Raw genomic sequence first — 13,152 nt, forward strand, 5'->3', positions numbered from 1 at the left:
TCTGTATTTGCCACTATGTACCCAGAGCCTAGCACTCAGTGGGAGGTTCTCAGTAAATGTTGAATGAAAGGAGGAAGGAAGCAAGCAAGCCAACCCTAGCTAGACTCCTACTTTTTGATAAGATTTTCCTTTTGACAACATACACAGTTTAGTATTTGTATTGATAAAATTTTCCTTTTGACAGTACACAGTTTAGTATTTGTATTCTATGTTTTTCCATGTGTTTTGTTTTAATCCACTGGTATTTTTAAGTCCTTGAAGATATTTGTAAGGCACTTACCTTCGCATCTCCCATGGTGCCTAGCAAAATGCTAGGCCTGTAGTAGTCAAGGTGCTTAATAAATATTTGTTCTGTGAGCTGGGTGGTTTGAAGACTTGCTGCCAAGTCCTGCTTTGGGGTCACTATAGTATGGAAGTATTTGAGTGATAAAACCTTTCCACTCCCACTGCCAAGATTTTGTATTGCCATCAGGTGCCAAATAAATGTTCATATTTATTACTGATCTCTGTGCCCGATACCTGTTTCTTTAGATACTCCATCTTCTGAAGCCTGCATGTGTTTGTGGCCCTAGCTTCTTAAACTGCAGCATTCTTCCCACCTCATAAGATCCACCACACCTAGAGTTGGAAACGCCTCCTGCTGCCATCATCTTTTACATATACATGTGTGTGTGCGTATACATATATATGTATACACACACACAGACACAGGTGTGGGCCCATCTCATTTGGCATGGTCTTGGGATTTCTCACAGTAGGATAAGATGGAAGAATCATTAGCAAACGGTGTTGGTTCTGGGTTATTAAGATTAAGGAGCCGGGCTTGGTGGCTCAGCCTGTAATCCCGCGCCTTTGGGAGGCTGAGGTGGGTGGATTGCCTGAGCCCGCGGGTTCGAGACCCACCTGGGCAGCGAGACCTCATCTCTACAATAAATCAAAAAGTCAACCAGGCGTGGTAGCGCATGCCTGTAATTCTGGCTACTTGGAAGGCTGAGGCGGAAGGATCACTGGAGCCCAGCCAGTTGAGGCTGCAGTGGCTGGGAGCGGCCACTGCACTCTAGTCTGGGTGACAGAGTGAGACTCCAACTCAAAAAAAAAAAAAGATTAAGGGATGAAGGCTGAAGTGGCAGATTGGGCAGGAATAGGAGGACGGGAGGTTGGGGATAGTAGAATTTCATTTCTTCCATGGTCCAGGTTGGATTTAATGTTTTCTAGGGTGGTCATAGATTGTAAGAGAATCCTAGGGCAGCATATATGAGATCAGAGCAATGGACTGTTGGTTCAGCTTGGGTATTTTGAGGGTACATTGTACCTGAAGTGTATACTTGAAGGCAAGTACGGGGCAGATGGCTATGGAGGTTTAAACGAGATGGGAAATTCTGTGGGAGTGTTTTGGTGGAAAACAGCTGTGGAACCTGGGGAAAGTTGTTGAATACAGAGGAGGAGGTGGCTGTCTAGGTAGAGCAAAAGGGACTGAGTGGAGCTGAAGCACATCACCAGATAGAGGGGAATTTGGTTCAGAAGAACTTTGGAGGCAAAAGGGCATGAAAGGCGGACTGAAACTAGTCAATTGTACTGCAAGAAAAAACAGTGGGATCGCCTCAAAGGAGGGGAGAATACAAAGACTAGTACAGGTTAAGGAATTAATGGAATGGTGGGAGTAAAATAAAACCCATTTTCAGGATAGGAAGGCTTTTTGGAGGTGTGATATGCTTGGGAATTACAGAGCAGCATCTGTCTCAACTGGATTCCATGTCTTTCCCCGCCCCTCTGCCCTTGACTAAGGGTATGAGGTTGAATTTCATAGCTCTATTCCCCTGCTTACCTCTGCCAGGGGATTCTCTTCTAAAATTATCCCTCTCTGAGCTGGGGGCTGCCCTCTGCTGCTCTTCTCCATCCTGTTTGTTCTAAGCGGAAAAGGAAAACAGGAAGAAATGGAACAAATGGGATATCAAACCAAAGCTGTGATATTAAGAAGGGGGCCAGGTGCAGTAGTGCATGCCTGTAGTCCCAGCTGCTCAGAAGGCTGAGCCAGGAGGATTGCTCGAGGGTAAGAGCTGAAAACCAGCATGAACACCATAGACCCTATCTCTAAGAGGAGGGGGGCAGGAGGGAACCTCAGGAGGAAGACATGAGAAATAGCTGTAATCAGTCGAGTGCTTGCTATGCTCTAGTCATTCAGCACGGAGCTTTCCATTCTATCTTCGCCACAGACAGGAAGATGAGGCTCAGAGACTTTCTGTCATGAAAAAAGGAAGAAATGTAGGTTTAAAGGCCTGGGCTCAAGAATTAAGTAGATCTGATGTTGGAGGCTGGCTCTGCCTTTGAAGATATCAGAGACCTTGGGCAAGGTAGCTAACACTGAACTTCAGTTCCTCTTATCTAAAAATGAGGAAAATGGCTTTTATCTTAAATGTCCCTTTGAGGATTAAATGTGATGCTGGATGTAAATCACATGGTATTGATGCATTAAAAACACTTGTTAAATGTTAGCTATCAGAATGAGCTTCCATTTAATAAGAGGTGTGTGCTTATTATGGGTCAAACACTATGGCAGTTTTTTTGCATGCATTCTTTTATCTTCATAACCCTCTGGTTACTGCCTTTCTGAGGAAACTGAGGCCAGCTGACTAAAACTGTCAGTTTGGTTGTATGCTAACCACCTGGCTTCTGTGATGTTTTTTTTCCTAACAAGAGGGTTTGTTTTTTCTTCTCCCTGTTTTGGTCTGTAGATTCTTTCCATTAGGCTGAAAGAATGAAACTGAGACTTTTCCATCTTAGCCCTATTGAGGTAGGAATTTGGGGAAAGTGTATCATGTTTAAAAATCCAGAAGGGGGAGAAAGAGACCTGTTGAGTACTACAGGGAAGGCCTGAAAGCAGAGCACCGGAAAGGACCAAGGATTCTTATAGAATAAGGAAGACAAGGCGAGATCCAAGATAGAGTAGAGGAGAAGTGATTGCCAGTGAAGTATGCTGCAAAGAGGGTCTTCAGATGAAGTCGTAGTAACTTGGCTGAAATTTCAGAAAGTAGGTGGGTGTGGATTGCATGCTTCCTGGCTATGCAGAGGAAAGTGATAACTGAAGACATCCTTGAAGAGTATAATGGTTATGTTGCCAGTAGGCTGGGAAGACCAGACTTGAGATGAGAACCAGAAAACAAAGGTGTAACCCATAAAGAAGATTCATGCTGAAATTAATTTGGAGAATATCAAAGACCTATCTCATACACCACCATGTATACCCCCGACACAGACTTTTTCCCTCCACACTGGATCCTGCATAGCTACATAGTACAACCTTCCTTCAAATAGCAGTTCCTTCAGTCTATAGGTTTTAACCTTTGAGTATCATGGACTAGAGGATAATCTATTTAGAACTCCAGAAGAATACATATCATTTACACATGCATATGAATTTGCTTCCAAATTTAGGAGCTTCATAGGAATCCCCAGAAATCGGTGCTTGTCCCTTCAAATAAGAAGCACTGGCCCAGCAGGGTGTTGGGGTGAGGGGTGGGCAATTTACATTTTCTTGTTCTCTTGCAGGATGATAACCCAAGGGTTTTAAACTATTCCTGACTTCAAACAAGACATTTACTCTCAAATCCTTGCCTTCCAGCACTAGTAAGGACATTTACTCTCAAATCCTTGCCTTCCAGCACTATGGGTGTCCTTGACCCTCCTAATTTCAGAACCTGGTTTTGCGAATTACAGTCAGTGCTTTCCTTCTCCAGCGGTCCCCAACCTTTTGTATCAAGGATCGGTTTTGTGGAAGACAATTTTGTGGACAAGGCGTAGGGGATGGTTTCGGGATGATTCAAGCACATTTAACATTTATTATGTACTTTATTTCTATGATTACGTTGTAATATATGATGAAATAATTATACAACTCACTGTTTTTTAAAAAACAGATGAAAGTGGTAAATAAAATAATGGGCAGGCCTAAATAATGGACTAAAATAAGTGTCAGATTCTGACTTAAAGCCACCAGATGCAGCTGTACAGTAGAAGTGTATCAACTCACCACTCACTGATTGGGTTTTGATATGAGTGTGCAAGCAGCTTACTTATGGTCTCTGTGCAGTCAGACCTCACTGCTAATGTTCATATGTATTTGCAGCTGCTCCCCAGCTCTAGCATTGTCGCCTCAGCTCCACTTCAGATCATCAAGCTTTAGGCTCTCATAAAGAGCATGCAACCTAGATCTCTCGCATGTATAGTTCACAATAGGGTGCACGCTCCCATGAGACTAATGCTACCACTGATCTAACAGAAAGTAGAGCTCAGGTAGTAATGCGAACGATGGGGAGCAACTGTAAATACAGATAAAGCTTCACTTGCTCAACTCCTACTGTGCGGCCTGGTTCCTAACAGGCCACAGACCGATACCAGTCCCTGGCCTGGAGGCTGGAGACCCCTGTTCTAGTCACATGCTTCTATTCAGGTTGACCAGGTGTGAAGGCTTTCTTGACCCCACTGGTCGCTGCCTTTGAATCTCGGAGTCTGTGATCATCTACTCTGTTTTAGGGAACTTTCTCAGGGATGGTAAGGAAGCACCTCATATTTGTTTCTTGCAGTTGCCAAGTTCCTGCAGAAACTGGTTACCTTCAGAAGAGCCATATTCACAAACAGATGAAAATCTGTTTCTGAAGCCTTCCAAGGAATATCATCTCACTTTGGCACTCTAGTTTCTTTATTAAGAAATTATTCCTGGCCAGGCCCAGTGGTTCTTGCCTGTAATTTCAGCAATTTTGGAGGCCAAGGTGGGAGGAGTGTGAGACTAGCTTAGGCAACAGTGATACTTCATCTCTACGAAAAAACAAAAAACTTAGCCAGACATGATGGTAAATATCTGTAGTCCTAGCTGTTCAAATGCTGAGGCAGAAGGATCAGCTGAACCTGGGAGGTCGAGGCTTGTAGTGAGCCACGATTGTGCCACTGCACTCCACCCTGGGCGACAGAGTGAAAATATATGTATTTATAGATAATAGAATATATATGTGTGTGTATATATATATTATTTTACTTTTAAAAAGAAATATGCATACATTTCTTATTCGTCTTACCAGTCCCTTAAATGTCTTTCCTTATTTTCTGCCTGAAAAAAATGTGGGTATCATCACAGAACCTTTTAGTCCCTCAAATCATCACACATCTGTAATCTGGATGAATAACAGGCCTTGAGGTTGTAGAGTTGATGTTAGAAAAGGTGTTTTTATCTTTTTTCAGCTTTCTTGCTGGGCAATTGACAAATAGAAATTGTATATATTTGAGGTGTACAATTTGATGTGTTGATATGCATATACATTGTGAAATGATAACCACACCCAAGCTAGTTAGCATATCCCTCACCTCTCAGTTACCTTGCGTGTATGAGAGTGTGTGTGTGTGTGTGTGTGTGTTGAGAACACTTAAGATCTACCCTCTTAGCAAATGTCAAGTATACGCTACAGTATTATTGCCTATAATCACCACGTAAATCAGATCTCCAGGACTCACTCATCTTGTGTAACTGAATCTGTACACTCTGACCAACGTTCCCCCATACCCAGCCCCTGCCCTGGGACAGGCCTCTGGCAACCACTCTTCTCTCTGCTTATAAGTTCAACTGTGTTAGATCGCACATATCAGCAGGATTATGTGGTATTTGTCTTGGCAGTGTTTTCTTTTTTAAGACTGAATAATATTCCATTGTATATATACCCACATTTTTTTTATTCATCTGTTGGTGGACATGTAGGTTGTTTCCATATCTGGGCTGTTGTAGATAGTGCTGCATAAACGTGGGAGTGCAGATATCTCTTTGACATACTGACTGCTTCTGGATATATATGCAGAAGTGAGATTGCTGGGTCATATGGTTGTTCTGGTTTTAATTTTTGAGGAAGGTGGTACTGTTTTCCATAATGACCATGTTTCCCACCCTCTGCATAAAGGTTCCCACTTGTCTGCATTCTCACCAACATTTATTTCTTGACTTTTGATAACGGTCATGCTAACAGGTGTGAAGTGATATCTCATTGTGGTTTTGGTTTGCATTATTCTGGCAATTAGTAATGTTGAGCACCGAGGAAAGGTGCTTTTAATGGTATCTATCTTCTCACTTGCTTTGGGCAGTTCCATCTAACCCAGATCAAAATCACATTGAGACCAGTTGTTTGGTGTCCCTTCCTGTAGTCCCTGAGCTTGGACTATCCTGGGACAGACTCCCCTTCATGATGGATCCTGAACTTTGGCTTAGTATGTAACTTTTTTTCCTATGATGAGTTCACAGAGAAGGAATGTCCTAAGAAAATTGGTGAAAAAAATGCAATACCAGAAAGAGTAGTTTGTCCTTGGCCAAAAATTACTTATTGACCTGAAAAGGGAAGAATAGCAGAGTACTTCCCCATCATCTTTCATATTTGTCAGGTTTGTCATGAGAAGCCCTCACAACGTTCCCATCTCCCTGTTCCCTGTGCCTCTGGCCTACTTCCCCTTCTCCCATTATCTAACCTGTCCTGATGAAGACACTGATGGTGGGCACCACACAGTCCAAATCGAAGCTCAGTCCCTCAGGCCTAGCCATGTGGCTACTAACACTTATCAGTCTGGGAAGCAGAAGAAATTCCAGAACCCAAGGCTATTACCGCCTGCTTCCCACAAGTGTTCCACACCCAGTGGGTGATAAGGGGGACATCAAGGGATGGCACCAAAGTGTTATTAGCAGCCTCTGGCAGACAGAGGGGCAGAGAGCTGAGGGAGAAAACTGGAAACCGGATGGCTTGGGGAGCTGGCCAGACAGAAGTGTATGATGCAAATGAGGACTAAACCCTGGAAGGATACAAAGCTAGGAACAAGCTGAAAGGAAGACATGGCAGAGAAGCACCAGTTGCTCTCCCAGGTGAGCTATCACTTCAGTGTTTCCTGACCTTGGAGTCGTTTCCTCCAGCACCCACTCCTCACCTGTATGCTGAAGAAGAGAGTTGGACAACTTAGAGGGCCCCAGTGCAGATCTGGCTCTGCATGTGGGTTTGAGAGCATACTCAGCATTTTCTCATCATGGTCTGGGCAATATTTATAGAGGGACCAATGACATGGGTCTGGCAGCCTGCTGGTGACTAAGGAGGGGGACAATGCTGCTGGTTTGGCAGAGGGAATTCCCTGCAGGGCTGTCCCTCAGGTCTTCATCCCAACCTCCACCCCCACACTGCTCACACCTGCTTCGACCCCAAGCAGATCAGATGTGGCAGTGGGGGGGTCATGTGACGGAGAGGGGGCTATAAATAGCTGGAGGTGGGCATGCTGCCCCAGACGACTTGGGGACAGCAAGAGCAGAGGCTTAAGGAGCTGCACTGGGGGGAGGACGGGGGCAAGCAGGCCAAGGCCTGCCGGGACTGGGGGAGGGAACATGGAGCAATCTGAGTCACGGCAGCGAGGGGGTGAGCAGAGCTGGTGGGGTAGTGACCCCCAGTACCAGTATATGCCCTTTGAGCACTGCACCAGCTACGGACTGCCCTCTGAGAATGGAGGCCTTCAGCACAGGCTCCGGAAGGACACAGGTCTCCGCCACAATGTCCACCCCACACAGGTAAGGTCCTAAAGGGGAAGAGGGAGTGGTGGATAAGGGGAGTCGGTGACTGAGCTGAGTGAAAATTAGGAATTGGGTGAAGAGAGGGAGTAGTGTTTCTTTTTTTTAACCTAAAAAAAGTAGATAGTAGTGTGTCCAAAATATGAAAATCTTTCGAGGGCCTGGGCTCACCAGAGTATGCACGTACAGAGATACACATGCCCTTTCGTCCATCCCTTACTAACAGAATGCCTGAAACCTATGGGGGAAACGGCAGTGCCACACATGCATGAAAGCTCGTGCTTACATAACCTCTGTGGAGTGGTTTACGTAGGAGCCCACACTGCAGCATGCTGTGAACTGTCTCCCACACCCTGATGCAGACACCTCCAGATGTCTGCCACCCCGACTATCTGTAGAACACACACACACGAAGCCTTCTGCAGAAGGCAAAAGAAAGGAGTAGGGACAAGTGGAGAAAACAGATTGTATTGCATATCAGTGATCAGATATCTACCAGTGTCAAAACAAACAGAAATGTAACCAAGCTTCTAGGTGGCAAGATGATCAAGTCAGAACCTATTAAGTGTTAGATACCTGGCAAGGTACAGAGGTGTCATCCCAGAGACAGAAACTTGCAAACTAGTTAGGGGTGTCCAGGGATAACTGTCATCCTGAGGTGAGGATTGGTGGGTTTCAGACACCTGGGAGAGGGACACTGTCATGGAAAAATGTACAGGTCATGATTAATAAGGAACTGTGTCTCTCACTCCAAAGAATGCCATGCGACAGAGGATGGACTGTGTCAAGAGGGCAGGAGGCTAGAATTTAAAAGGGGTTTTGTTCCTTTAGGTTTTGGGCTGGGAACCAGAGAGGGTAGGCCATGCAGGTGGTCTCAGCACTGGGGATCAAGAGGACCCACTCTCTCCCTGAGCAACACCCAAGAGCGTGGCGAAGGTGACCCCAGGAACATAGTTGAGAAGCAGGGACATAAAGGCCAGTATAGTCTCAAATAGTGAATAAGGAAGCCTTCCTGGAGATGGCGGGTCTCACTTAGGTCTCTGAACAGTGTGAAACTGGACAGGAAGGCCCCTTCTCCTGGCCCTGTGTAAACACTCACCTATGTATGTGGTCATACCTGGGTGGGATGACAACTTGAATAACAGTGCAGGTATAGCACTTTCAGGTGACAATGTGGAAACTGGCCACACAAGCCTTCATTTTGGAGGACAGTGGTAAGGTAGCCTGAGGAATAGTGGTGAGCTGCTTTCCACAGGGCCTTGAAAGCAAACAAAAGAGTTTTGGATTTCATTTTTCTTTGATTTTTTTTTTCTTCTTGAGTCAGGGTCTCACTCTGTCACTCAGGGTGGAATGCACTGGCATGATCATGGTTCACTGCAACCTCGACCTCCTGGGATCGAGATCCTCTTGGCTCAGTCTTTCAAATAGCTAGAACTACAGGCTTGTGCCGCCACGACCAGCTAATTTTAAAAAATATTTTTATAGCCATGAGGTCTCACTATATTGCCCAGGTTGGTCTTGACTCCTGAGCTCAGGCTGTCCTCTCACCTCAGTCTCCAAAAGTGCTGAGATTACAGGCATGAGCCACCACACCTGACTGCTTAATTTTTATTATAGAACATTCCAGACTTATAAAAAAACGGAATTGTATAATGAACTCCCACATTCTGAAAAGTTACCAATATTTTATCAGTATTGTTTCATCTGTCTTCTCATTCTCACCCTCATCCCTCTGCACACATTGGAGTACTTTTTAACAAATCCCAGACATTGCATCAGTCGTAGACTTGAGTTTTGATTTCTCCCTTCCCCTCCCCTAACCCTGTTAGCACGACTAGCCAGGGCAGATCTGGCTCTTGCAGTGTTTTCCCAGTCCAGGTATGATAGGATACAAAGCACCCCCTTCCTCATCTCCACTGGCCTGGGATCTCTTGGAACTGAACTGTCTGACTTCCACAGGGACTGTCTTTTCTCTCCCAGGTGCCAGGTAAAGTTTGGAGGGAAACGCCACCTCCCTTGGTCACTAACCCAGAAGACGAAACAGTCATGAGCAGAGCAATTAGTGTGTGCCTGTTCAGGACTGAGGCGTAAAACTCTTCTGCTCGTATTGTGAAATTAGATATCTTCCACCCAGGCTCTCCCAGAATCAGCAGCATGACCTGGCCTGACCTTGGTCCCAGTGGACGCAGTTAGTGTAATGGAGGTGGAGTGGGCTAAAAGTGGTTGGAGCTCTTGCATGCCTCACACAAACACAATGCTCTACATTGGCATGAGAGGGGAGGGCTACTAGATCTAGGGGTGCTGCTCCACCCCCTTTGTTGGTTTGGGCCCGATTATCTTGGTTGGGAAGAAATAGATTGACTTGCCTTATGAAGACTGGTTCCTGTTTGTGCATACAGGCACTGGGAGATGAGGTGAGTAGGGTGTAGCTAGGCTTGACAGTGTACCTGCGATGCCTTGAGTAAGGCTAGACACACCAAGCCCAAGGGCAGCCAAGACTCACCTGCTGGCTAGGCCATTCTGTCCTTACTCTGTCCGTGTAGGGATCCCAGGCAGGAAAGCTAATGCAGAGTGCTCTGGGGAAACTGTGGGACACACAAAAAGCACAGTGACATACAAAACATCTCATTGATATGGTTGTTCAGTCACAGCACAGTTCTCTTGTCTCTGCTTCAAAGCAGAAATTGGCCTCCTTAATGAGTGCTACCATGGACCATGACAAGTACAGGTTGAGGGATGGATGGAAAGTAGGTGGGATGAGTGGACAAGGGTAAGGAATGGGAAGTATGGGGGAAAGGTGGAGAGTTAGGGCAGGGATGACCAACAGTCAACCTGCGTGCAGTTGGATTCAAAAAAACTTCTCTTCTGTGCTGCCCTCTGTCTATTCCTTTTTACTCGTCAACAACACAGACATTGACCAATCTCTCTCTGTCCAGATTTATGGCCGTGGCAAAGAACAGTTCTCAGACAGGGAGCAGGAAACAGGGATGCCCAAGAAGATGGGCTCTACTTCTTCCATGGACAGCAAGGATGAGGATCACTATTCTAAATGTCAAGGTGATGGGGACTGAGGAATAAAAGAATCTGGAGTAGAAGGAGGTACAGGGATTAGGTGAATACCTTGGATGTCCCACTGCACATAAGCCCTTCTCTCCCAAACACAAAAGCACTTCTCTAAATATTAGGGAAAGACACCTCTTCCCAGCTCCTTGGCATCTTGTCTTGTTCTCTACTATCTCTCCACCAGCCCCAAGAAACAAAAGTTTTAGAAAAGAATTCAAGTATTCATGGGGAATTAGATTTTGGTGGCTTCTCCAGGAGCAAGGGTTGCAATTGGCAGAGAGGTAAAGAGAAATTCAGTTAGTAAGACATACAGACAAGATCCTAAGGGCCCAATACCTCCCCTTCACTCTCACATCATGCACCCAAAGTAGTGACTGGTTAGCTGCTTTCCTCGTTTTTTTTACCCTTTTCCTAGATTGTGTCCGCCGCCTGGGACATGTGGTGAGAAGAAAGTTAGGGGAAGACTGGATCTTTCTGGTGCTTCTGGGGCTGCTGATGGCTCTGCTCAGCTGGTGCATGGACTATGTCAGCGCCAAAAGCCTTCAGGGTAGGCCTAACCTGGACTTCTGCCCTCAGCCTCTTTCCAAACCGAAGCTGTTACTAGGCTCTCTACCTAGGGTGAACTGGGTGTGTTTTGGGAGAGAGTTGTTGCACAGAGACAGGATGGGGTGGGATTCTAGCGCCAGACAAGATGAGACCCAGATCTACATCCACTCCTCATGCCCTCTCCACTTGCTGCCACCCAAACAGCGGGTGCCCCTCTAATAGGATAATCAACGTGTCCCAGCTTCCTGAGGACTCTTCCCAGTTTCAGCACCGAGCATCCTGAGCCCCAGGAAACACCTCAGTTCTGGGCACACTGGTGGTTGGTCATGTGATAGCCTCTAACCAGGTATCTACAGCCCCAGCACTTGAGTGGAATTTGCAACACAGCCATTGACCACCTAGTACAAGCGGGAGTTTGAACAGGCCGCTTCCCCGCCCACAACTCAAGTTTCCCATGTGTAAAATGAGAGTAGTACCATCTTGGGAGGGCAAATGAAATCACCATGATATGAGGACACCCCAATATGCTATCTGGTGCTATGGACACAGTATCTTACCCATACTCTGCCTAACCCCAGTGTGTTTCTTCAGCTTACAAGTGGACCTACGCTCAGATGAAGCCCAGCCTTCCTCTGCAGTTCCTGGCCTGGGTCACCTTCCCACTCATCCTCATCCTCTTCAGCGCCCTCTTTTGCCACCTCATCTCTCCCCAGGCTGTTGGTGAGAATTTTCTACCAGACTCAACCTGACTTGGGTGACCTGAAACCTTCCACTGCCTTCCTCCCTTCCTCCAACCCCTGTCACAGCCTTTGTCCCACCCCGCCATGCCACACACACACTCAGCCTCTTGGGCCCTCCTCCACCCCCATTTCCACTTTCTGCACCTTCACCTCTCTTTTAACCTTTGTCTTGATCCTGCACATAATCTTTTGATTTTTTTAGGCTCTGGAATCCCTGAAATGAAGACAATACTTCGTGGGGTTGTCCTGAAGGAATATCTCACGCTCAAGGCCTTTGTGGCCAAGGTTGTGGCCCTGACCGCAGGGCTGGGCAGTGGCATCCCTGTGGGGAAAGAGGTAGGCCTGGCATGACTGAGATCTCAACCGGGAGGGGCACTCAGGAGACAGAGCGGCACTGAATCTAGAGGATGCTCTGGGAACAAAAGTGGACCGTGGGGGATGGGATTAAGGCCAAGGCCAAGAGGCATTAGGGAGGGGAAATATTTTGGAAGGTTCTTGGCCTGGGATCCAGTGACAAAAACAGCAGAGCTGGAGGGCTTAGAGCAGAGTCTCTCAACCTGGGCACTGTTGACATTTGGGACTAGAAAACTCTGTGCTTTCTGGGACTGTCCTGCACATGGTAGAATATTTAGCAGCATCTTTGGCCTCTAACCCCTAGGAGCCAGCAGCATTACCCAGGTGTGACAACCAGCATATCTCCAGACATTACCAAATGCCCCTTAGGGGGAGGGACAAAATATCCCTCAGTTGAGAACTGCTGCCTTAGCAATAAATCCTGACCAGTTCCCTCGTTTGAATCTGAGAAAACTGAGATGGAGGAAGCGACTGTGATTTCTTTCAAGGCTATGCACTGGGGTCTCCTTCAGTTCTGTACTTGTGCGCATCCTCGCCCCTACCATCATACTCCAGCCAGCAGTCAAAGGCATCTTTTAAAAATGGAACCAGGCCAAGCATGGTGGCTCAAGCCTGTAATCCCAGCACTTTGGAAGGCTGAGGCAAGAGGATTCCTGAATTCAGGGGTTTGAGACCAGCCTGGGCAACTTGGTGAGACCTCGTCTCTACAATATATCAAAAAATAAACCAGGCATGGTAGCGCACACCTGTAGTTCTAGTTACTTGGAAGGCTGAGGCAGAAGGATCACATGAGCCCAGCAGGTTGAGGCTGCAGTGGCCGTGAGCATGCCATTGCACTCCAACCTGGGCAGCAGAGTGAGACTCCAATGTAAAAAA

The 13,152-nt window shown here is 46.5% G+C and overlaps 1 protein-coding gene across 1 annotated transcript in view; it reads left to right on the top strand.

The window, feature by feature from the left end:
- The first annotated feature begins 7,315 nt into the window (after window positions 1-7,315).
- Window positions 7,316-13,152, top strand: part of CLCN1 (chloride voltage-gated channel 1) — a 34,300-nt gene continuing 28,463 nt past the window's right edge. The window contains exons 1-5 of the mRNA XM_008068522.1: window positions 7,316-7,573; window positions 10,510-10,630; window positions 11,052-11,183; window positions 11,774-11,902; window positions 12,125-12,258. Of these exons, the coding sequence (XP_008066713.1) occupies window positions 7,394-7,573; window positions 10,510-10,630; window positions 11,052-11,183; window positions 11,774-11,902; window positions 12,125-12,258 (696 nt within the window). The 5' untranslated portion in view covers window positions 7,316-7,393. The remainder of the gene's footprint in view (window positions 7,574-10,509; window positions 10,631-11,051; window positions 11,184-11,773; window positions 11,903-12,124; window positions 12,259-13,152) is intronic.

This window comes from Carlito syrichta, unplaced genomic scaffold, assembly GCF_000164805.1.
Source record: "Carlito syrichta isolate Samal-C Ts95f unplaced genomic scaffold, Tarsius_syrichta-2.0.1 Scaffold311134, whole genome shotgun sequence".
NCBI lineage: Eukaryota > Metazoa > Chordata > Mammalia > Primates > Tarsiidae > Carlito > Carlito syrichta.